At 49.5% G+C, this 24496-nt stretch overlaps 2 protein-coding genes across 6 annotated transcripts in view; one reads left to right on the plus strand and one right to left on the minus strand.

The window, feature by feature from the left end:
• Positions 1 to 442: 442 nt before the first annotated feature.
• On the minus strand, positions 443 to 18237 carry ZNF473 (zinc finger protein 473). Its single transcript, XM_025850007.2, is given in 5 exon segments — positions 443 to 2901; positions 2903 to 5387; positions 6627 to 6716; positions 8845 to 8971; positions 18129 to 18237. Coding segments are annotated over 4 exon segments (2745 nt in total). The 5' UTR covers positions 8945 to 8971; positions 18129 to 18237; the 3' UTR covers positions 443 to 2831.
• Positions 18238 to 18692: 455 nt separating this feature from the next.
• Positions 18693 to 24496, plus strand: part of VRK3 (VRK serine/threonine kinase 3) — a 33121-nt gene continuing 27317 nt past the window's right edge. For 2 of the 5 annotated variants that reach the window (XM_025850014.2, XM_073886443.1), the window contains exon 1: positions 21476 to 21644. In XM_025850014.2, the coding sequence (XP_025705799.1) occupies positions 21500 to 21644 (145 nt within the window). In that variant the 5' untranslated portion in view covers positions 21476 to 21499. Of the gene's footprint in view, positions 18859 to 19817; positions 19882 to 21474; positions 21645 to 24496 lie in introns of those variants that run through there. The other 3 variants (XM_025850013.2, XM_025850015.2, XM_025850012.2) reach the window with 3 other exon arrangements.

Here is a 24496-nt window from a genome sequence, read left to right on the forward strand (position 1 = left end):
AGGAAAAAGGGGGGGGGGGAGGAACTAAAATAAATACCGAGAGGAAAATAGTATTAATTTCTATCTACAATGACTGCCTGAACCTGAGGCCTGCTGTGTCTTTGTATCCAGAGAGGCGTGAACGACATGAGGTTGATGCTTCAGTCAGGATCACACTAGAACGAAGTGTGGTCTGATGATGTATTTGAGGACCAGCAAAACTGTGTGGCTCCCCGGTGTCCATGCTCCACCCACACTTTGGGACAACAGACATAACTATCCCGGTGTCCATGCTCCACCCACACTTTGGGACAATAGACATAACTATCCCCTCTCATGGGGCAGTGTTCACCGTGAGAAGCCCTCCTCCTCCAGAACGTGAGCACTTGGCAGGCCTGGGGGTCTCCGTGTGCCCAGCATCTGGCCAGGTATGTGGCGGCAGGCTGAGAGAGGCAACCAACGCTTATAGACTCAAAACTTTAATCAGAGAACCAAAGAGAACCAAAACGCACACATGAACGGCATTTCCGCACTGCCCCACAGCAACACAGGTCAGTAGTTACAGAGACTGCCCCCACCATGGCTGCCAATTTTCCACAGGGCCTCTGACCTCTCTCTTTGGTGTCAAAACTCTCGTTGAACACACTCATCAGTTCGAGTTCCTGCCTCTGTTCTGCCCTTTGGTAGAGAACAGGCCCGTCGCACAGACTACACAGCAATTGGAGGGCGGGGACCATGTGCGGGGAGTTAGAAGTTTTGGCCATTTGAAAACCAGTATGTTCCCACCGTGGTGTGGGCCCAGTGGTCAGCCAATCAGTTCTTAGTTACAACAAAACCAACCAGCAGAACTCAAGGTGTGAGGTTTAAAAAGCTCAAGAGCACAGAGCACATATTCCTAAGCTTTTGTAGCACCAAAAACATGAAAGATATCACAAGTGTCAATGTCTTCATTAGATTCTGTTTGTGCTTCAGGAAACATGTCACTGGTCATTCAGTGAGTGAGACACAAAAACCCAGAGCTGAGGAGGTATCATCAAGAGGGAGCTGATCGTGTGGTTCCACAAGGTGTCTCAGCTGTAGAACAGGCCTGGCCAAGGTTAAGCAGTTGACTTGAGGGCTCCAACAGGATGGCGTCCTCCCTGGGCTCTCCAGCACTCCGCCACAGTCCCAGAACTTGCTGTGACATGAGGGAATTTAAGATGTCACTTGTCAATGAATGGTACTTCTCTGTGGAAATGGGGCCATCCACTTCCCTTTGATTCCAGAAGTTTCCAGGCAAGGGCAGGGCTTACCGCATTGGTATTCTCTACCTTGGAGCCTGACAAAGTGCCTGGTGAGTGGCTGGCTTGAACAAACAGTACATGAGGAATATGTTAGCTGTCATTTCTGTATACTACAATTTCTACCACCAAGGACATCTGTGAACTCTGTGGCAATATAAAATGCAGCTTTCCCAGATGAATCCCACTGCTTCCAGTACCATTAACTCCCACAGCAAACTGGGCCTCATGCTGTATAATCAACTTTAAATTATGGGACAGGGTGACATGTATATGTGGGAGGGTGTCCTTTTGAGTGGGAGGTTTTGGAGGTTAGGAGTGGAAAGTTCTAACTAGTTGGTGTTAGTTTACATGCTCTTCTTGGCTTCTGTGGGTTAATTAAGAAAGTACAAGAGCAGAGGGAAGGAAAAGACTAGACTTTTTTTTTAAAGAAAAGAGCAAGGTGCTGGGTTTTGAGAACCAAATTTAGCCAGGGGCATTTTGGAGAAACCTTTAAAAATGAAAGCTATGTGGGGCACCTGTGTAGCTCAGCCAATTGAGCATCCAACCCTTGGTTTTGGCTGGGGTTGTGATCTCACGGTTGTGGGATCAAGCCCTACATCAGGCTCTGCGCTTAGCACAGAATCTGCTTCAGATTCTCTCTTCCTCTCCCTCCCACTCACTCTAAAATAAATAAAATCTTAAAAAAAAAAAACTATCTAAAAAATAAATAAATAAAAGTGATGAAAGGGCACCTAACTGGCTCAGTCAGAAGAGCATATGACTCTTGGTCTCAGTGGTCAGTTCAAGCCCCACGTTGGGTATAGATATTACTTAAAAGTAAAATCTTAAAAAAAAAAAAATGAGGGGCACCTGGGTGGCTCAGTTGGTTGGGCATCTGCCTGGCTCAGGTCATGATCTCAGGGTCTTGCGATCGAGTTCTGGGTCAGGCTCCCTGCTCAATGGGGAGCCTGCTTCTCTCTCTCCCTCTGCACCTCACCCCTGCTCGTGCTCTCTCAAATAAATAAATAAAATCTTTTTAAAAAATGAAAGCCACTGCATAGTTTTAGCAAGAACATTAACTGCAGTAAATAGAGGATTGCTAATTCTTCCCTTTTCAATATATTTGTCGTGTATCGTAAGTATTTGTAGCTCACATTTGGTGAGTACTTGCTATGTGCTGGGCACTCAGTTCAAAGTGCTTCTTTACATCTATTTATTTATTCTCACAACAGCCCTCTGAGGTAGGTAATTGTCTTGTGCCCATTTTACAGATGAGGATGCCCTAGGAGGTCCCATGACTCTCCCCAGATCACTCAGGTAGCACATGTCAGAGCTGGGATTTAACTCAGCCAACTGGCTCGGGTCTACCTCTGAATTCCCATGTTCTCAACTACTGTGTTTTCATGAAACTCGTGTACAAATTTTCTAATCACTCTTTATGGATAAAGAGATCTATTTATTTGGAGAGAGGGAGCTTACAATGTGATTTCAACTTTAGGACTCAGATGAACCATGTTCAGATGTCTGGGAGTTTGCTGCCACCCAGTACTAGGAAGTACTGCTACTTGTTACTTTCTACTTAACTCCTTGTTACCTGTAAGTGTGAACTTGCTGATGTCTGCTGAGACCTGCAGCAAAGGGCTGACAAGGTTGACATTGCTAGTTTCTCTTGGGTGTGAACTCTCTGGTGCTGACTGAGATGGGCACTGAGGCCAAAGGCTTTCCCACACACCCTACAGGCATAAGGCTTCTCCCCAGTGTGAACTCTCTCATGCTGCATCAGATTTGCTTTCTGGGCAAAGGCTTTCCCACATTCAGCACACACATAAGGCTTCTCCCCAGTATGAATTCTCTGGTGAACAGAAAGGCACGAGCTCTGGCTGAAGGCTTTCCCGCATTCCTGACAAACATAAGGCTTTTCCCCGGTGTGAATTCTCTGGTGAACAGAAAGGCACGAGCTCTGGCTGAAGGCTTTCCCGCATTCCTGACAAACATAAGGCTTTTCTCCGGTGTGAACTCGCTGGTGAACAGAAAGGCACGAGCTCTGGCTGAAGGCTTTCCCACATTCCTGACAAACATAAGGCTTTTCTCTGGTGTGAACTCGCTGGTGTTCAATGAGTTGAGCACCCATGCTGAAGGTTTTCCCACAGTGACTGCATTTGTGGGGTTTCTCACCTGTGTGATCTCTCTGATGCTTAGAAAGGCACAAGCTCTGATGGAATGATTTTCCACATTCGTTACACTCAAAGGACTTCTTTCTAGAATGAGCTTTATGATGCTGAGTAAGGTAGTTACCAGGGGCAAAGGCTTTGTCACATTTGTTACACTGAGATAGTTTCTCTGCAGTGTGAATTAACCAATGTTCTGAGAGATGTGCACTTTCACTGAAGGTCTTTCCACATTCATTACATTTAAAGGGGTGCTCGCTTTTGTGGACAGACTGATGTTTGGTAAGGGAAGTGCTGTGGATGAAGGCCTTCCCACAGTCCCCACATTCATACCGCCTCGCCCCAGAGTGGATGCTCTGGTGGCGAATGAGCTGTGTACTTTGGCCAAAGGCTTTTCCACACTGGTTACACTCAAAGGGTTTCACCCTGGTGTGAACCCTCTCGTGCTGAGTCAGGTATTTGCTGCGGCTAAAGGTTTTCTCGCATTTTTTACACTTAAAGTGCTTCTCACCGATTCTTGGTTGCTCTCTCTGCTCTGAGTCCTGATTCAGGATCCTCCTGCTCTCACCAAGTCCTTGTTTTTCTCTGGTGTGAACAGTCTGGTGGCAAGTTAGGGTGGAGCTGCAGATGAAGCGCTCACCACACTCCTGACACTCATAGGGGGTCTCCACATTGTGCATTTTCTGGTGTTGGACAAGGTGTTCATTGTGGCTGAAAGTTTCCTTGCATTTGGCACAGCTGTAGGGCTTTTCTGTGGCATGGATGGACTGGTGTCGAATCAGGTGGGAGGGCCGGCTGAAACTCTTGATGCATTTGTGACATTTATAGGGCCGGTAGCCAGTGTGAATCCTCTGATGTTCATTAAGGTGAGTGTTCCGGTAGAAGGCTTTCCCACACTCACTGCATTTGTAAGGCTTCTCTCCACTGTGAACCCTCTGGTGGATCTTTAGGGTTGAGATATTCCTGAAGGGTTTCCCACACTGATCACACTTGTAAGGCTTTTCTCCGGTGTGAACAGACTGGTGTTTGACAAGCAGCAAACTCCGCCTGAAGGTCTTCCCGCATTCCTGACGCTCAGAGGGCGTGTCCGCAGCATGGATTTTCTGGTGTTGGAGGAGGTATTTGGGGAAGTTGAAGGTCGCTTTGCATTTGGCGCATTCATAGCGTTTCTGGGTATGGGTCTTCTGATGCCGACTAAGATGAAAGGTTCGGCTGAAACTCTTGCCACACTCGCTACATATGTAGGACTGACCCTCCGTGTGGGTTTTCTGATGCTCAGCAGGCTGTAAGCCGAGACCTGACAGCTGGTCACCATCTTGATTCTTAGATGGTTTTTCTCCAGTGTGAATTTTCTGATGCCACAGAAGGTGTGTATTCTGACTGAAAGTTTTCCCGTACTTGGTATACACACAGGATTTGTAGCCTGTGTGAGTCATTGGAGGCACAAAGAGGCAAGAACTCTGGCTGAAACATTCCTCGTACTCTTGATGTACAGTGGGTTTCTCTCTAGTATGAATAATCCAGTGCTGGATAAGGTGGTAACTCTGGCTGAAGCTCTTCCCACATTCACTACATTTATACAGTTTCTCCCCTTCCTGGACAGTCTCCTGCCGGCTCTGGTCTAAGTCACAGCCAAAGTCACTCCCATGTTCTGGAGACGTAGCTGGTGCCAGGCTCTTTTCAGGAGGACTGTGAATCACAGAATCCTCTCCTGTGGAAAGGAGAGACTCAGGATCAAGGTCTCTCTTGAGTTCGTGACTCCTGCATTCTATGGGACTTTCCTTGTTGGTAACAAAGTCAGACCTCTGAAAACTTTCTGGATCCTCTAAGATACTATCTAACCAACTCTCGCCTACACAGACTTTCCCCCAACTGGAGTTCCAGAGGCCATCCTTGGAAAACGTCTCCACGATCTCCTGAGAGAGTTCTTCTTCCAAGAAGTCTTGGGCCAGAAGACAGTTCTTGACCTCAGCTGTGTCTGAAAGAGAGAGAAAGTGCAGCTGTCTCCCGTTCCCAAGGGTAAAAAAGTCTGGAGCTGCAGGGTGAGAACACAGACAAGAGGGAGAACAGGTGATGGCTCCTCAGTAAGCCTGTCCTCAAGGTGATGAAGGAGAAGGGGCCGAAGTCGTGACCTGGCTGGAACTAGCATCACAGGAAACAAAGAGCCCATTTCCAGGACAGTTAAGCGGGGAACTGGGCAGCCACAGGGGCTCCACTGGGAAGGGGAGCCTCTCAGCAAATACTCTCTGCCACTACCCCCATCAGCTATGGCCCACTTCCTGGAGAAGGGCACTGTTCAACGGGGAAAAAATTATAAATAATAGTAATGCAGTACCGTTATTACCACCGGAGGACAGATTTGGTTGGTAAAGGCACAGCTACGTGTGCTTGGAAACAGCATATGTTGTTGAGGTGGCCGGATTCTGTGCCTGGGCTGGTCACCTATGCACAAACACTGGTGCACTTGACAGGAGGCTATAGAGGGTCCACATTCATGAGCTCATGAGCAGTGAGCCAAGAACAGAGCTGCATCCTGACTGGGTGGTGGAGGCTGAGACCAAGCCATGCGGCCACCCCCTGTGATCTCTGATTCGGGGGCCCTTCTCGTGTTAATGATCTGACCATGAGAAAAGCCTCCTGTGCCCCAGGCAAGGCCCCTGCTCTGCCTTTTCCCACTGGGGACATCTCAACCAGGTTAATACCCTCACTGCCTAACCTGCTCCCCCCGGAGGAAGCACAGCCTAGGAGAGACCCAAACAAATGTTCTTGGCTGCATTAAGGCCTGGGCTTGCGTTATTCACAGATGCAGCCCCCCGCTGTGCCCTGTGGGACAGACTTGTACAAAGAGGGGTGAAACAGACCGGGGGTTCACAGGGCTCAACAGGCACAAGGCAGGAAGGTGGACAGACTGAGTCAGGGCCTAGAAGGCCACCTCCTGCTCAGCCTGAAAAGATGGACGAGGGGACAGAGGAAAGGCACCAGAACAGCCGCATGCTGAACACTGATGTAGATGGAGACAAGACAGGCCGGCAGAGGGATGGTCCCAACCTGCCAGGATGAGCGGACAGAAGCCAGCACATGGCAGAGTGACACTCATCAGTCCAGGGTCAAGATGTCTGGATAAACATTCTGGATCTGGATGGAAGTTCCAAAGATGGATGGCACACAAGGGGCCATGTGGCACGGGCCCACTGCCCTCCCCTCCCTGCCCACTCACCAGGGCCCGCCGATTCTGGGCTTTCTCTCACCAGGACCTTCAGCTCCTCGGTGCCATCTGTATGGGAGGTCAGTTTGGGTTTGGAGGGGTCTGCAGGCAGAGAAGAGCACTGTCATCAACTAGGACATGGAGGACCAGGCAGCTGCGTAGCGAGAACCTCCTGGCTCTCCTGCCTAGCCAATGCTTTATCCAGCGTACTGCTCCTGAGGGCCAGATGCTGCACTGGGTGACTCCAGGGACACCTGCCCTGCTGGGTTCCCAGTCCAGTGGAGGAGAGGGACGCAGACAGTCACGATCTAGGACAATCAGAGCTGTGACATCCGGGGCTGCGGATACAAAGGACTTGCAGCAGCTCTTGAGGAATGAGCGGTTTGCCAGGTGGAGAGGCTCGTACTTACTCAGCCATCCGTGGCTCACGCATTCACCCAGGGAGCACGCATCACCTGAGGCCTCCACAGGCCGGGCCTGGGATGGAGCATGCTGGGTTCCCACAGCCCAGTCAGCCCCACACGCTGCCCCCTGCAAACTAACTCCTTAAGGAAGGGAGCAGAGTCGTAATACTGGGGGTCCGAGCTACAGTGGAGGAAAAGCCCCTTCTGGCTTGAAAATGAAAGGGCCGTGAGCCAAGCAATGCAGGCGCCTCTAGAAGCTGAAAAGGGGCAAAGAAACACTCTTCCCTGGAGCCTCCAAAAGGATCGAGCCCTGCCAACACCCTGATTTTAGCCCCGTCAGACCCGTTTCATACTTCCGACCCCCAGAACTGTAAGAATTGTTTTAAGCTGCTGTGTTCGTGGCATGAGTAAGAGCAGCCATAGGAAGCTAATACACTGCTCGGGTGTATACACACGTGTGCAGGGGAGTCAAGGGAAACAGGCATTTATTGTGGCCCGTAGTTTAAAAATAGAAAAGACATGGAGGTCTGAGCCAAGCTGCTTCTATAGCACACATTGGGCAGAGCTGAGAGAAAATCTGCAAGGCTGGCCCTTGGCTGGTGTCTGGGAACCTGGATTTGAGGAGGGTGCCAGATTTCCCGAACCAAGATGAGCTGTGCCCCAAGGGTCATGCTGAACACCTGCTTCCCTTCTGGGAGTCTAGAATTCTGGTACATTCCAGGCAGAGTGCGCCTCTGTGACCAGCCCCCAGTAAAAATTATGGGCACTGAGTCTCTTTAACAAGCGTCCCTGGTAGACATTTCACATGTGTTGTCACCTTGGTACACAACCTGTGGGACTCCACAGGCAGAGGGCTCTGGAAGCTGGCTCTGGTTTCCCCTTTGCTGCCCGTGCTAGATCTTTTCTCTAATATGTCATGGCCAGGAGTACGACTACATGCTGAGTCCTGCGAGTCCTCCTTGTGCACCACCAAACACAGGGTGCTTGTGGGGACCTCAGCATAGCTGAGATGGCGACTTCCCCTCTGTGGACCTCGATTTCAGAAGGGCCCACAAAACAGGGAGTCAGACTTCCTCGTGGGGGGATGGTAGGATTGAAGGGCAGTTCTCAGCACTGACCCAGCGTGAGACACGGCTCCTGACCCAGCTGCTCCTGCATTTACTGAGCTGCCGCTCAGTGAGTCCCCACAGCAGGTACAGACTGTTCCAGACACTGGGGATATACCCGTGAGCAGCATAGGTGAACAGTCCCTACCCTCAGGGGGCACCAGTCCCAGCTGCAGGAGACAGAGCATCAAATGAGCAGTTAGCAAGTGCAGGGGTGGTAGGTGAGCAGAGCAGGAGACAGAGGAGGACTTGCTCACAGGCCGTCCTGGGGGCAGGGAGGGGACAAGTCTTCTAGCAGAGGGGAAGGCAGATGCGAGGACTCTGCCTATCAACTTTACAATGACAAAGAGGAAAGTGCTGACGAAGCCAGAGCAGCAGGTGGGGGTGATCAGGGTTTCTCAACCTTGGCACTCCTGACATTTGGGGTCGGATAATCCTCGGCTGTAGGGGCTGTCCTTGCATTCCAGGACATGTGGCAACAAGCCTGGGCTCTACCTACGAGATGCTAGGTGCATACCCCCCACTCCCAAGTGCTGATAATCAGCAAGGGCATTGCCAATGTCCCTGGAGGGGGGTTTGTGGCCAGAACTGGCCAGCTGAGCACTGTTGGGCCATGTTATGCTCGTTCTCTGGCACTCAGGAGCCAGGAGTTTATCCTGGGGGACAGGAGCCACTGAGCAGGGCAGTGACCAAGCCCCCGGGGCTGGAGTGGACACTTACTCAGCAGGAATAGGTTCTGGTAGTTGTCCAGCGCTGTGTCCCAGAACAGGTCCCCCTGGTCCAGCCCCAGGTGCTCCCAGTCCTCCAATGTGAAGTCCATGGCCGCATCCCCAAGGGGCACAAATTCCTGAAATGTGACACACTGTCAGTGACACTGGGACTGGGCTCACTCCGTGCACCCCGCTCTCAATATACCAGGCCTTTGACAAAAATCATCTCCTGGGAGTCCTGAGACATAAGAGACTGGGCAAGATATGCAGTCTTGGAGAGGGGACGTTGAGGTCCCCTCAAGGTCACACAGGCAGGACTTAAATCCACGTCTGCCTGTTGCTAAAATCTACATACTGTGGCTCTTGCTTTTGAGTGTTCATTCAAGATTTTAAGTTATTATGGAAAATTTCAGACATATACAGAAGTAGAGATTTGTTTGTAACAGACCGCCATGTACCCATCACCCAACTTCAACCCTTGTTAACACTGGTCTATTTTGTTCATTAGTTTTTTTTGCGGGGGGGGGGGGAGACAAAATATTTCAAAATGAATCCCAGGCAGCATCTGATTTCCCCTGTGAATACTTCAATATTTACAAGAGAACTCCTTAGTCACTGAATACCTAGACCATATTCAAAGTCTGAGTGTAGATTTGTCTGACATCTCAATGGTGGTTTTTTCCTTTTTTTTTAATTGTAAAAAAAAAAATGCCACTTCATCCAGTGGCATCAAAGGCATTCACATTATGCAGCCATCACCTTGCAGAACTGAAACTCTGTCCCCTTTAAACACCATCTCCCCACCCCCAGCCCCAGCCCAGCCCCAGCCCAGCCCCTGGCATCACCATTCTGCTATGATTTGACCACTGTGGGTTCAATGGTATGTTTTTCTGGCTGGCTTGTTTGAATCAGAAGCCAAAGTGGCCCACGCCCTGCGCTGGGTTGACATGACTCTGAAGGTTTTTAATCTACAGCTGCACCCTCTGCCCTCTCATCCCTCCACCACCCCTCCACCGTCCCACATTATAGATGTGGCGATTTCTCTCACTGTCATCTGGCTGCTCCTTGGCCCACTGCATCTCCCAGAAACTGCTTGGTAAGTGGCCTGATTAGATTCAGTACGACTTCTGAGGGGAAGCAAGAGCCCTCATAGGTGGTGCTGAGTCCATTTTGGGCTGCATGACTGCCTGAGGCACCCGAATGTCCAACTGTAAGTGACATCATTTCTTAATTTGAAAACTTCCTAGTGAGTAGGTACTTAGAACAAACCCTCAAATACTCGAGAAGTATTGATAATAAAGGGCCAGCCTTGGGGTGCCTGGGTGGCTCAGCTGGTTAAGCATCTTACTCTTAATCTCAGCTCAGGTCTTGATCGCAAGGTCATGATTTCAAGCTCTGTGTTGGGCTCCACACTAGGTGTGGAACCTACTTAAAAAAAGGGTTGAGGTGGCTCAGTTGGTTAAGCGACTGCCTTTGGCTCAAGTCATGATCCTGGGGTCATGGGATGGAGCCCCACATCAGGCTCTCTGCTCAGCAGGGAGTCTGCTTCTCCCTCTGTCCCTCACCCCTCTCTCTCTCTCAAATAAAATCTTAAAAAAAAAAAAAAGTGCCAGCCTTACCCCAAGCACCCCGTCTCCAGGAGGACCCATGGCTCTCTGATGTGCTCCCTCCAGACTGCTATCAATGCACACAAAGGCATGGGTTTTTTTAAAAAGATTTATTTATTCATTTGAGGGAGAGGGCATGAGGGGGAGGGGCAGAGAGAGAGGGAGTAAGACTCTCAAGCAAGCTCCATGCTGAGAGCAGAGCCCAATGTAGGGCTTGATCCCATGACCGTAAGATCATGACCTGAGCCAAAACCAAGAGTCAGACACGTAACCAACTGCACCACCCAGGTGCCCCTACAGGCATGTTTTACCTAAGAATGGAACCTGAGTCTCTAGTTGGGCTTGGCACCTGGCCCAGCTACCTTCTGCTGTGGATGACCACGGGCAAGTAAGTCACATGCCCCTTCTGAACCCTGATTCCTACCCAATTAGTAAGATGGGACTAATGAGCCCCATGGCATGAGTCGCTGCTCCAAGAAGCGACTGAGTCCTCCTACCATGTAGAAAGGACCCAACCAAAGGGACCAAAGGACAGTTCCACACCTCTCCATCCCCATCACAAATCTCATCCAGGAGTCCTCACTTACCAATTCCTTGAAAGCAGGATTGTCCACAATTTATAGAAGGTAAGATTGAGGCCCAGAGAATCAAATTCACCTGCCCCGAGTCACACACTCGCTAAGTGGGGGCAAAGGAGTGAGAGTCCCCTGTGTGACCCTAGGAAGCCAACTAGTTAGAGGCATGACTTTGTAGTCTGTCAGACCCCCAAATCAAATTCTGGTTCTGCTATTTATTAACCATGGGACCTTGTTATTCCCTGTCTCTAAGGCCCTGTTTCCTCATCTCTAAAATACTGCTGCTGTGGGGATGCAGTGAGCCGAGGACCGTCTGCACAGCACCACCCATCGTCCAGGGACCACTGAGCACCTGCTCTGAGCCTGCCTCATGCCAGGCATATGGCAGAGCAGAGAAGAGTCTAGTTCTTATGGAAGTTAGTCTGGGTGTGTCATATTGATATTTGTGGAAAATGCTTTGTAAAACTCTTAATAACAGTCAACACACACGTGGGTATGTTAAAAAAAAATGCTCATCTTCAAAGGATGATAGGAACTGATCTTATATTGAAAATTGGTATATAAGAGGAAAGAATCAAGCATTTATCCCACCTCTGCTATATGAACTGTACCAGTGGGTTACCAAAATAGAAGATGAAAGGACATTTTTTTTTTTTTTTTTTTTTTAGAGAGTGAGAGAGTGCATGCAGCAGGGGAGGGGCCGAGGGAGAGGGAGAGAGAATCTCAACAGGCTCCACACTCACTGCAGAGCCCAATGCAGGGCTCAAACTCAAAACCCTGAGATCATGACCTGAGCCAAAACCAAGAGTCAGACACTTAACCAACTGAGCCACCCAGGCACCCCAAGGAGGTATCTTTTTATAAGAGTATTTCAACTAATGAAAAGGAACGAATTAGAGCACCACCATCTTGCAAGCCCTGAGGAATGCAGAGATGAGAAGGCAGTAAGTATCAATTCCTGCCAGGATCACAAAAAGAGAGAACTGGACATTCTGGGCCTCCCCGAGCTCTTTTTTTTTAAAGTTATCCAATCATTTTTTTAAAGATCTTATTTATTTTTTGACAGAGAAGGACAGCACAAGCAGGGGGAGCAGCAGAGGGAGATGGAGGAGCAGGCTCCCCGCTGAGCAGGGATTCCAACGTGGGGCCCAATCCCAGGACCCCGGGATCATGACCCGAGCCGAAGGCAGACACTTAACCAACTGAGCCACTCAAGCACCCCTCCGAGTTCTCCCAAAAGGACTGGCTGAGGCTGATCTAAGCCCCTGAATCCAGCCATCAACTGGGAGTGTGCTACACAGCACCAAAAGTAAGTAACCAGCAAAAAAAAAAAAAAAAAAAAAAAAAACCAGACTGGGAGAAATTCTACAGGTCAAACAGCCCTGGTTCTTCAATGGACAAACTATTAAGAACAGAATGGGATAGAGGAGGAACCTATATGTTAAGAAACCCCCAAAACATTAAAAAAAGAGAAGGGGCAACAGGGACGTGCATTTGGGTGATAAAACTATGTTCCAAAAACCAGAAGGAAGGGGCGCCTGGGTGGCTCAGTTGGTTGGGTGTCCGGCTCTTGATTTCTGCTCAGGTCATGATCTCAGGGTTGTAGCATGGAGTCCAGCATCAGGCTTCATGCTGGGCATGGAGTCTGCTTGAGATTCTCTCTCCCTCTGCCTCTACCCCCACTTCTCTAAAAAAGGAAGTGATGACTACAAAAACCAGGTTATTTATGGGTACACGAGAGGGCTCCAGGATGGCCAAGGTCTCACTCTTGACCTGGTTGGTGTCTGCCTTCACTGTCATTCATTTGATGTGCATGGGTTTCTGCATTTGTGCTTCATTTTACAACGAAGATTTTGGGGCACCTCGGTGGCTCAGTTGGTTGAGCGTCCGACTCTTGATCTCAACTCAGATCTTGATTTCAGGGTCATGAGTTCAGGCCCCGTGTTGGGCTCCGTGCTGGTCATGGAGCCTACTTAAAAAAAAAAAATACAACAGAAAGATTTCTCAAAAACTATGCGTATTAATTAAGCATATTCTAAACAGGACGCTCCTCCTGGAAAAAGATAAAAGGTGGAAGGGCAGAGGCAGGGAGATGAGCAAAAAGATGAATTCCATGACCCAGGTGAGAAATGAGACAGGGATGGAGAGTGGGGTGGCAGGACAAGATGTAGACATTCTGATGATGGTGCTGACAACATTTCCTAAGAGATCAAATGTAGCAGTGAAAGAGAGGAGCCCAGACGTCTCTAAGATTTTAGCCCAAGCAACCGCAAGGATAGAGCTGCAGCTTCCGGAGACGTGGGATAAGCAGGTTTCCGGGCAGAGTCTGAGTTTGGTCTGGTGCGAGTTAAGTTTCAGATACCCTTTTAGACCTTAGACATAACAGTCCCCCAAAGACATCCACGTTCTAATCCCCAGAACCCACAACTGTTACCTTGTATGGCAAAGGGGACTTCACAGGTGTGACACGTTAAGGATCCTGAGATGGGGAGGTTCTCCTGGATGATCAAGGTGAGCCCTAACTGCCATGACCAATATCCTTATAAGAGGCAGAAGGAGACAAAGGAAGGAGAAGGCAAGGTGATGACGGAAGCAGAGGTGAAAGGGATGTGACCATGAGTCAAGGAACACAGGTCCCTCTAGAAGCTGCATGAGGCATGGAAAGGATTCTCCCCCGCAGCCTCCAAAAGGAAGGGGCCCTGCGGACACCCTGACTTCAGATTTCTAGCCTCCAGAACTAAGACAATACATTTCTGTTGTTCAAGGCACTTTGTTACTGCAGCCCTCGCAAACAGACACGCTCTTACCCCCCCATAACATGTGAGCTACATGATGGCAGGGACCACATCAGCTGGTTCCCTAGTGTGTCAATACAGCACCTAGAACAAAGCCTACCTGCAGGAAGCACGTGGGGGCATGCAGTTCTGACAGCTGTTTCGGGACAAGGATGGAGCCAAGAGGTAGTGGGGCTGAGAGATGGGGACGATAAAGTGGGTCTTGGTCACACTGCGTGAGCTGGCGGATCAAGCCAGCACCCCCGCTGGACTTTTCGGTTATGTGCCCTACAGAATCTACTGACAGTTTAAACTGGGTTGAGTCGAGTGTTCTGTTATTTGTAGTTGAAACTGTTGCTGTCTATATACCCTGTCGGAAGGGATTAGCCAAAGAGGTCTTCTCACCAGGAGCCAGATTAGAGAGTCTCAAGAAGCTTCCTTTCCTGGACTCCTTGACTTTGCTGGACAGCAGCACCCCTGGAAATAGTGGTGGAGGGTGTGGGAAGACCCTGGACTTGATTCGTGGGGCACTGGGGAGCCACAGAGTTTTTTAGACTGGCCAATGACAAGGTCAGAGCATGCATTCATTCATTCAACAGTCATTTCTCCTGTGTGCCAGACCCCTCTGAGGATGCTGGAGGCACAGAGGTGTCAGACCCTGTCCTTGGCCTGGAGGGGACATTCAGGGATGCTAATAGCATAAGGAGATAGGGCTATAACAGAGGGCAGTATCCAGGGCTGTGGCCAGGAAAGGGCGTGAAAACACTGCCTTGGAGTTAGGGAAAGCTGCCTGGTCGGGTGAGATATTCAAGTTGGATCATTAAGGATAAGCAGATATTAGCAGGTAGAGGAAGGTTTTCTTTCATCATTCAAGCAACGCCTCAAGAACTCCTGTGTACCGGGACTGTGCTGTTCCCTGGGGGCCCAGAGGTGAGTCCCAATCAGTACCCATCCCCAAGGAGCACCTTGTCTGGTGGGGCTGACAGACAGGGGCAGGAACAACCACATCCAGGTGGATCTGTGCTACGGTGGAGGCAACAGGGGACGCTATGGGAGAGCAGAGCCGGGAAGAGCTGACTGCCCAGAGAAGGTGGGGGGACTGAGCTGTGTCTTGAAGGCTGTGTAAGACTCACCAGCCAGAGATGGCGGGTAGGGTATTCTGGCAGAGGGTGGAGCCTGAGCAAAGGCTGCAAATCTGGAAAGTACAGTGTAACATTTTACCACCAGGCCAAGAAAGGAGTTTTGGTTACTTAGGGAGACAGAGAAGATGCCGTGGAAGGTGGTGGGACTCAGATCATGCAGGATTGTGCTGAGATATGTGGATCTTATCCTATAAGCAGCAAGGATTCCTGGAAGGGTACTGCACAGGGAAGCAATAGTATAAAGAGAGGATCACTTGGGGGCCACCAGAGGACAATGAGCCCAGAATAAAGGCAAGCCAGCTGTGCAGGCTTTGGGGATGACTGATTAGGACAGAGGGGGCCCTCAGTCACAGCCAACTAGGGCCCAGCAGCTGGAGGTCTCGTTTAAGCTCCCTCTCCTTCCCCTCCACGTTCCCCACTGGTAGAGATGCAGGGGGGACAAGGGAGCTGGGGCAAAGTCTCCCTTCCTCCAAGGGTTGACTCCCTGGCCATGCTGGATGAACCCCCAAAATGTCCTGAAGTAGGAGGATCAGGCTGGGGGCACCTGGGTGGCTCAGTCGGTTGGGCGTCTGCCTGCCTTCAGGGGCAGAAGAAAAAAGGAGGATCAGGCTGAACGTGAGGCTTCCTGCAGGAATCACAACAACTTTGTATTGGGGCGCCTGGGTGGCTCAGTTGGTTAAGCGACTGCCTTTGGCTCAGGTCATGATCCTGGAGTCCCGGGATCGAGTCCCACATGGGGCTCCCTGCTCAGCAGGGAGTCTGCTTCTCCTTCTGACCCTCCTCCCTCTCGTGCTCTCTATCTCTCATTCTCTCTCTCAAATAAATAAATAAAATCTTAAAAAAAAAAAAAAGAAACTACCCCAGCCCTTCCTTTCCACTGTGCATCAGAACCTACAAAGCAACTTCATAACTGTTCTTGGCACTTGTTATGGTCAGTAGATACGTGTTTGGGAGAGGTGCCCATTAAGGTGGTGGGACCTTCCCTCTTGCTCACTACTGTGTCTCAGGCCCAGTACAGTAGATACTTTTTACATGTTTTCTTGACAGGACACAATGTCTAATTGAAACCCTGGGATGACCTTTCTGGGATTTCTGATCTACCATCTCTAGGATCTCACCCAGGTGAGTTGGCCTCCAAAACCTGCTATTTCTACAACAGCAAGATTTCTCCAACTATTTTTTTTTTTTAAACCATGACCCACAGTAACAAAGACAATATATACCATTACTACTCCTTCACACACATAACTAAACAAAAGCTTCATGAAATAATACTGAATCTTAAAAAATAGAATGTACCAGGATCTTTTCTATTCTGGTCTCTTCTATTTTACTTCATTAAAAAAAAAAAAAAAAAGGGTTATGGCCACTGCCCACTGAGCTATTTTCATGACCTATAATATACAAAACACTGTACCATAGGGCTATTTACAGATCGGTAGCCCTGTGAACTTCCTAATCAGCACGTATCTATGAAGTGAGGAAACTACCCCTATCACAAAGCAGCAGGACTGTCATAATGACCGGCCCACAAGTCTTAAGGCTCTGGAGCTAGATGTGCTTTGAAGTTCAGAAATTTTCAGATTTTTTGGAAGGTGATATACCATATATACAATATATTTCTTTAAAATCACAGTGCAGTGTGGGACAAGCAGCATTTTGTAATTGAACACGTCGATATTTCTAGAGTAAAGGGTATAAATATTCACTCTAGGTAGGATAATTAAAGGTTATCACTTTTAGCAGTTCCAGTCAGGTCTGGACACGAAATTTATGGAAAAATATGATCTTCAGGGCTTTCCAGATTTTGACTGCAGATTAGGCAATGTGGCAGACTTGTAAGTGCTAACATCTACTCATCAGTGTTTTCCTCACATGACGGAAGTTAAGCCTCAACTTGTGAGTATAATTTGGTCCACAGATGTGGTGTTTTTTTGTTTGTTTGTTTGGTTTGTTTTGCCCACAGTGTTGGCAGATAGGAGGTTTTGAAATAAATTATTTTAAGTAGTCTCAAAGTTATTTCGCTTAAAAATTATATTTCCAGTGTCCAAAAAATCCTAGATTTGGCCCGCTGATCTGTCAGTTGGTGCCTACTTAAAGCGACCCCCCCCTTAGATGGGGCAAGTGCTCCCTGATGCCCCACAGCCCTCCTCCAGACAGGTTCTCTCCTTTAACTTATCTGCCTGACTCTCAGAGACATCTGAGCTTGAGACCTCCGTCTACAGTTTTCACATCACGTTCTGTCCACATCTCATACACTTTGAGCCACGGGACAGAAGAAACAGGAGCCCGACTGTGGAGTTCAAGGTCACCCAGCCTGTCAGAATAACTCGAGCCGAACAATTACAGGACTGAAAAATCTTGGGCCCTGGAGTTGGGAAGTCTTGCTGCGGCTTAGTGTGGAGCCATGGCTAGATCTAGATCATTCACGCTCTCTGTGGCTGGTTTCCACATGTACAAAATGGGACAAATGAAACAGATCCAGAGTCCCGTATCTGTTCATTCTAAAAACCAAAAAAGCTCTGAAAACCAGAACTTTATTCATAAACTGACAGCAAAACGAACCCGAATCGCCACAGGATGCGTGTAGTGTGAAGATTCACGCCTTTCCCAGCAGAAATCATCAATTTCCAAGAATTGCCCCGGATCCCTCTGGGGTGTTGACTAACTATAAAATATGCACCCTTTTAACTTTCTAAACTATGAAAATATGTGATTCCCGAGATCCTGCCAAGGGAGCCGATACAAGCGAGGAGCTGCACTTAGCGCTGCTGCGGTGATCACATTAGGAAATCCGAGAACCGCGCGGCGGCCGGCACACAGGAGGCGCTCGAATGTGAAATACTTCGACCTCGTGAAGAAGTCCTCCCATTCATTCATCCCTCGAGATTTGCCTCGCTTCAACTTCGAACAACTCAACCACTCCTTCGGCCTCAGACTCCTCACTCAAAATAAAACCTAACCGCTCCTCTCAAGGGCTCCGGTAAGGACTGGAAACCGTTTCAGGTTTCCAGAAAGCCCGGCCCGGAACAGGCTCTAAACAAGACAGCCTTCAACACCTCACCTAGACACCGACCGCCCAAGACGGCGCGCCCTTTGCCGAAATCGCCCCGTGAGCATTCCGTCACCCCTCAGGAAGGACCGAGCCCCCAAGCCTCCGAAGTACTCAACGACGCCACCCTCGGCGTCTCCTCACCTGAAGACTGTAGTCCGCCGGATTAACAGACGCTACTCCCGCCGAGAAAAAAACGCTGACCCAACTCCTCTCACTAGCGCCTCGTAACCACTTCCGGCGTCGCGTGAATTTCCTCAAACTACTCCACCCAGGAGACTCCGCGCCAGCTCGAGGACTCCGTTTCCCAGAAGACTGTGCGGGTTCCGCCCCTTGTCTTCCTATCTCCACCCGCTTCCTCGGCCTTACAGGTTCCGCTGAGCACTCTGGGAAATAGAGTAGAAACAAAATCGGGACCAGGTGGCGTGTGGGTATTGTAGTCCAGTTTTTTTTTTGTAGTCCAGTTTTTACCCTGTTGAACGACAATCTACTCAGCGCACTCCGGCTTGAAGGCGACGGAGGGTTGCCATGGAAACGCGTTGAGAAGGCAGTTCCTGAAAAGACGCTTGGAAGTAAGGGGCGGAGGTGAGGCGGGAAAATGATAATATGACCTCTCTCTGATAGGCGGAGAGATGGCTCGTAGTTCATACCTCCTTACGATTGGCTCTAAATTGGCACATGCGCAGTAGAACAAGGAGCCTTCCAAAAGAGGGTGGAATTGGGGTGGACCATGAAGAAATAATCCCTCCCCGGCACGACCCGGGGGCGGTCTGGCGGTCATCAGCGCCTGCGCTGGCGCTGTCCTCCCTTCGGGTGGAGGATGCGCGCGCAGCGCTTTCCGCCACCCGGAAGCTTGCGCGCGACAACAAAGAAGGTGAGTCCTACTCTCCGGGAAGGGTCGGAGAATTTGGCCGCAGACGTCTGGCTCCCCATCCCGCGCAGAGTCCAGAGGTGAGGGGAAAGTGAGGCGGAACAGGAGGAGGTCTCCCGATCCACTAACCACAGTCCAGTTGCGGTGCCTGTGACGTCAGCACGATCCTTTCTGGGAGACAGAGTCCCCGGGGGCTGGGGTCTCGATGAAAGAAACTTCTGGTCGCCGGGATAAGCGACCTACCCTTGCGACCCCTGCAAGCCACTGTGGGCTCTTGGTAGTCGTGACTACGACGGAGGTGGGCGGAGCTAGTGGAGAGCTTGACAGATGCCCCTCCTTGGCACTACGTCATCCCTGGTTTCTCTGGAGGGCGGGGCCTAGGCGAATCCTGGGCATCTGGACACTTGTCCCTCCTGCGGGAAGGTGGAGTCCAGCCCTTAGCTCTTTTGCTGTGCTGTGGCTGAGAATATTCTAGGAGGGACGCAATTCTTAACACATAACAGATGTTCAGTAAATGTTTGTTGAATAAATAAAATAAATCAGTGGGTGGATGATAAAGACCCCTGAGTGTTGGAGCCTTGGGTTTAAGTCCTAGCCATGTGACCTTGGACAGGTGACTTCACTTTGAGACTCCCTTCTTGCATCCATATTTCTTGAGCGTTGACTATAGCACTACCTTCATCTGACCTATTAAACAGTTGCTCATTTGTTTATTAGTTTCCTTTTCTGCCACTAGAATGTGAACTTTCCCCGGGTCAAGAGCCTGTTTGTTGCCTTCGCTACTGTATCCTCAGTGGTTAGCACATATCAGGAGTCAGTGAGTGATTACTGAATGAATGAATGAATGAATGAACTTAGCACATGCTGGCTATGTTGCCAATGATCAATAAACACTAACCATTATCTTCCACTCATATGTGAAGTGGGCCTGAGTCAACCTCTCCACTTTTATTCACTTACAGGATACCGTTAAGATGGACTCGCCAGCCCAGTGAATCTGAGGGCCAGACCGTGACCCCATAAAAGGTACCATCCCCTCAGGGACATGCCCCTTAAGGCCTTTTCACCACCCACAGCTTGCTCCTGTTCCATCTCCTCTATGTTCCTGCTCTCAGACTTCACTCCCAGGAGGAAGGTTACCATGGGCATGGCAGGGTCACTGAGTTAGGCTCTTGCCCCATCCTAGAGGCTGTCTTTAGCCAAGGCACTTGGCACTGGGGAAAATTCCAGACAAAGCAAAGCACTTAAAACTGTCATGGATTTTCTTTTATTTATTTATTTATTTACTTACTTACTTATTTACTTATTTATTTATTTATTAGAGAGAGAGAGCATGAGCAGAGGTGAGGGGCAGAGGGAGAGGGCGAAGCAGACTCCCCGTGAACAGGGAGCCCGATGTGGGGCTCAATCCCAGCACCCCAGGATCATGACTGAGCTGAAGGCAGACGCTTAGCCAACCGAGCCCCCCAGGTATCCCATTCTCACACCTTGATCTCGCACTTCTAGCCTCCAAAACTCTGAGAAAATAGGGGCGCCTGGGTGGCTCAGTCGGTTAAGCATCTGCCTTCAGCTCAGGTCATGATCCCAGGGTCGAGCCCCACATTGGGCTTCCTGCTTGGTGGGAAGCCTGCTTCTCCCTCTCCCACTACCCCTGCTTGTGTTCCCTCTCTCGCTGTGTCTCTCTCTCTCAAATAAATAAAATCTTAAAAAAAAAAAACAAAACTCTGAGAAAATAAATTCCTGTCATTGAAACCACCCAGTGGGTGGTGTTTAGGGATGGCAATCTAAGTAAATGAATACTCCTGCCCTGTCCTCATTTGTAATGGGCTCTGTGTGTGGCTTTGGTTTTGATTTTTACAAGTATTAGGAAATATTCCAGAGACACACAAGGTCTAGAGGATAATGTGTCTAAGTACGTCAGGATAAGACGGGCTGTGTAGCTTTAACAGTCTGTAAAGTCCTGGTGGCTTCACGCAACATAAGTTCATTTGCTGATCATGAGATTCCAGTGTGGACCAGGCCACCCTCTTCCATCTTGCAGCTATGCCACCTGGAGCATGTGGCTCCCAGAGGCCTCCATGCGTGGACGCGCGCCATCCAGCTCTTAACCGCCTCAGCTGGGAAGTGACTTCCACTCACATGCCATTGGCCAGAACTAGTCACATGGCCCCAGTCTAACTGCAGGGTGGGGGCGGGGGAACCTGGGAAGTGTAGGGGAGCATGTAGCTGATTGGTGAACATTCACTGTCTCTCCGATTCCTATCGTGTGTTTCAAAAAATGAACATCACGGATAATGGCGGGAGACCCTCCGTGCTCCCATGACTGGAGCAAATCTCCTGCATGACTTCCCTGGACTCCGAGGCATTCCCGTGTCTCCTGTGAAACCTGCAGTTTCACATTGCATTTTTCTGCTTTTTACCCACCCTGGGCCACAAGGGAGAGATGCATGGCTAGAGGCTGGATGCAGTGGGCAGGAACTCATTTCTGAAGTGGCCACTTCCTAAGAGAGTCTGTTCCAACGGGATAACTTCCCTCCTTTTTGCAGTTCCGTCACTACGGGGAGCTCAGATGACAACTCACTGGTGGTGCATTCAGTTTTGCTTTCAGCTTCCTTTTCCCTCCCTCCACCGATTGTTTCCTAGCATGATCACCTTCTGTCCAGACTGTGGCAAAAGTATGGAAGCAGCATTCAGATTCTGCCCCTACTGCGGAAAATCTTTGTCTGAGCCATGTTTTGAGCATGAAAGTCCCCAGACCCTTGTCAGACCGCTTACATCATCCTTCAGAGGTAAGAACCAGGCCTCCGAGGGATGATGAGTGCATGTGTGCATGCGTGCATTTGGAGAGGGAGGACAGTCGCCTTTGCAGGCTGTCTGACCCTGCATTGATCCCAGAGCTGCCCAGGACTCAGGCTCTGTCTACACTCAGTTTCTTGGCATCTGATCGGCCTCGTGGCTTTAAAGTTGACAACTCACACATTTCTGTCTCCAGCCTGGACTCCTCCCCTGAAATCCAAATTCATATGTGCATATCAGATTGCCTGCAACACCTGTTGTGTGTCCCATACGCATCTCTACCCATGCCCAGAGCTGAGCTCCTGATGTGACTGCCACCTGCCTATCTGTCCCTTCCGTAGACTTTGAGTCGTGGAATGGTAATCTTAGACCAGACCCTGCAGTCATTATCCTTTAGGCCTCTTTCTCTTGCACCCCACAACTTCAGCCCTCTGGCAAATCTTGTCCGCTCTCCCTTCAAAATCGATGCCCGGTCAGCCCACTTCTGCCACCTCCTGGTCCGTCCCTCCTTCACCTCTCACTGCTCTCTTGCTTGGCACCCAGGACCTGGCAGAGTTGGGTGCTGAGAAATCTCACTGCTTGACACACTCAATGAATGAAATATCAGCTGTGGGTCCTGGCCAATGGGAAGCCCAACCACAGGTCCTGCATTGAAAAATCAAAGTGAGTTTACTTGTCTGAAGGCCACAGAAGGAATTCGGCATACATGACATTTTATCATTTGAGATTGCATTTGGCTGCAAGTAACAGGAAAATGCTTCCTCAAGAGTTTAAAAAAAAAAAGGCTTTATTTTTTTCATACTAAAAAAGTCTTCAGGGGCCAGTGCAGTGGAGGAATGGTATCCCTGTGATGCCACAAGGGACCCAGGCTCCTCCTGTCTTTTTTTTTTTTTTTTAAAGATTTTATTTATTTATTTGAGAGAGAGAGAACGAGAGATAGAGAGCACGAGAGGGAAGAGGGTCAGAGGGAGAAGCAGACTCCCTGCTGAGCAGGGAGCCCGATGTGGGACTCGATCCCGGGACTCCAGGATCATGACCCAAGCTGAAGGCAGTCGCTTAACCAACTGAGCCACCCAGGCGCCCCTCCTCCTGTCTTTCTGCTCAGCCATCCTGAGGAGATGGGTTCCCCCCACCATGCTTATTGCCTTGAGTTTTCAAGATGGCTCTTCATCCCCAATATTTTTTCTGCATTCCAGAGAGATGCCAACAGTATTTACCTTCACTGAGTTCAGAGCCTGAGTTTTTTGTTTTTTTTTTTTAAGATTTGTTTGTTTATTTCAGAGAGAGAGAGCTCACACAAGCATGAGCAGGAGGAGAGAATCTCAAGCAGACTCTTTGGTGAGCACAGAGCCTGACTCAGGGCTCGATCTCACCACCCTGAGATCATGACCTGAGCCGAAGCCAAGAGTCAGACACTTAACCAGTGGCGCCCCCAGAGCCTGAGTTTTAACCACAGCCTTCTCTAATGCCAACCTAGGACTCAGTTCATTATTCATTCACCCAGTCATCAGGCAACAAATATACATGGACTGCCTACTGTGTACTTAGGTGCTGTCTGTTCCAGGGAGGTAGTAACACACATGACAGGTACCTGGTGTCTGGTTTCTCAGAGCTTTTGGAAGCCAGTAGGGCAAACAGACATTGAATAAGCAACTACCGGGAGAGCATATGATAACAGAAGGGAAATGGATGGACCGTGGAACCCACATAAGGGAGCTTTTTTTCTGGGGGGGGGGATTGAGGAAGGCCTCCCTCAGTGGGTAACATTTAAGCCAAGACCAAGGGATGATAAAAGCTAGGTAAGTGAAGAGTGGGGTCGAGGTGAGGGAGTCACAAGAGTTCCAGGCCTTGGGGCGTGGTAAAGGGAAAGGCCGTGTGGTGGGAGGAGCCATGCATGTTGGAAAAATAAAGACAGACATCTTGACTGGGGGTAGATGGGCAGGGCTATGTAGACCATAGGTAAGCTTAGTAATCACTGACGTAATCGGGAGCTGTGGAGGGTTTCTACCAAGTGAGAGATAGAATATGATTTGCATTTTGAAAAGATCTCTCTGGAAAGCGGGAAGTGGGGGCGCCTGGGTGGCTCAGTCAGTTAAGTGTCTCGCTCTTGATTTTGGCTCAGGTCATGGTCGCAGGGTTGTGAGATGGAGCCCCATGTCGGACTCCATACTCAGTGCGGAGCCTGCTTAAGATTCTCTCTCGCCCTCTGCCCCTCCCCCCACTTGCACTCGCATGCTCTCTCTCTCAAAAAAAAAAGAAAGAAGAGAAACCAGTTAGGAGGCCATTCATTCCAGCAGTCCAGGAACCAGCCACGCTAGTTAAGTTAGCAGCAATTGAAAGAAGACTTCTGTTTTTAGTAATATGGCAGACTAAATGATCGGCAAAAGCCCCTTAAGGTTCAGCACACCACAAAATGCTGGATAAAACATAAAGTATCTGCTTTGAAAAGCAGAACTGAGTGGGTCCTATCACTCAGTGAGTGAATTCCGTGGAAATGATAAACAGTAAGAAAGCACAGACCCACGGGGCTGAGTGTGTGCCACGGATGGTGGTGGTCCTGGACTGTTTGCCAGGCACTGGTGGTTTCGAGCCTGGGTTTTAATGGAGTATAAGAGACAAAACTTATGGCCTGAACAGTGCAAGAGGTGAGATTGGAAAACTTAAAATCCGGGACTCCTCAGTGGGTAAACTGGAACAAAAACAACAAAAAATTTCCATGGAGAAAGTTGGTGAAGACATTTGTCTGTCTCAGCCTTGGTTGTGAGTGAAAGATGGAAGAATGTCCTCTCTGAGAATTCCTAACCAAGAACTCACATCCTCACCAGTTTGGGGCCAGAATTTGTAC

This window comes from Callorhinus ursinus, unplaced genomic scaffold, assembly GCF_003265705.2.
Source record: "Callorhinus ursinus isolate GAN/ISIS: 27379988/994484 unplaced genomic scaffold, GSC_fseal_2.0 scaffold71, whole genome shotgun sequence".
Taxonomy (NCBI): Eukaryota; Metazoa; Chordata; class Mammalia; order Carnivora; family Otariidae; genus Callorhinus; species Callorhinus ursinus.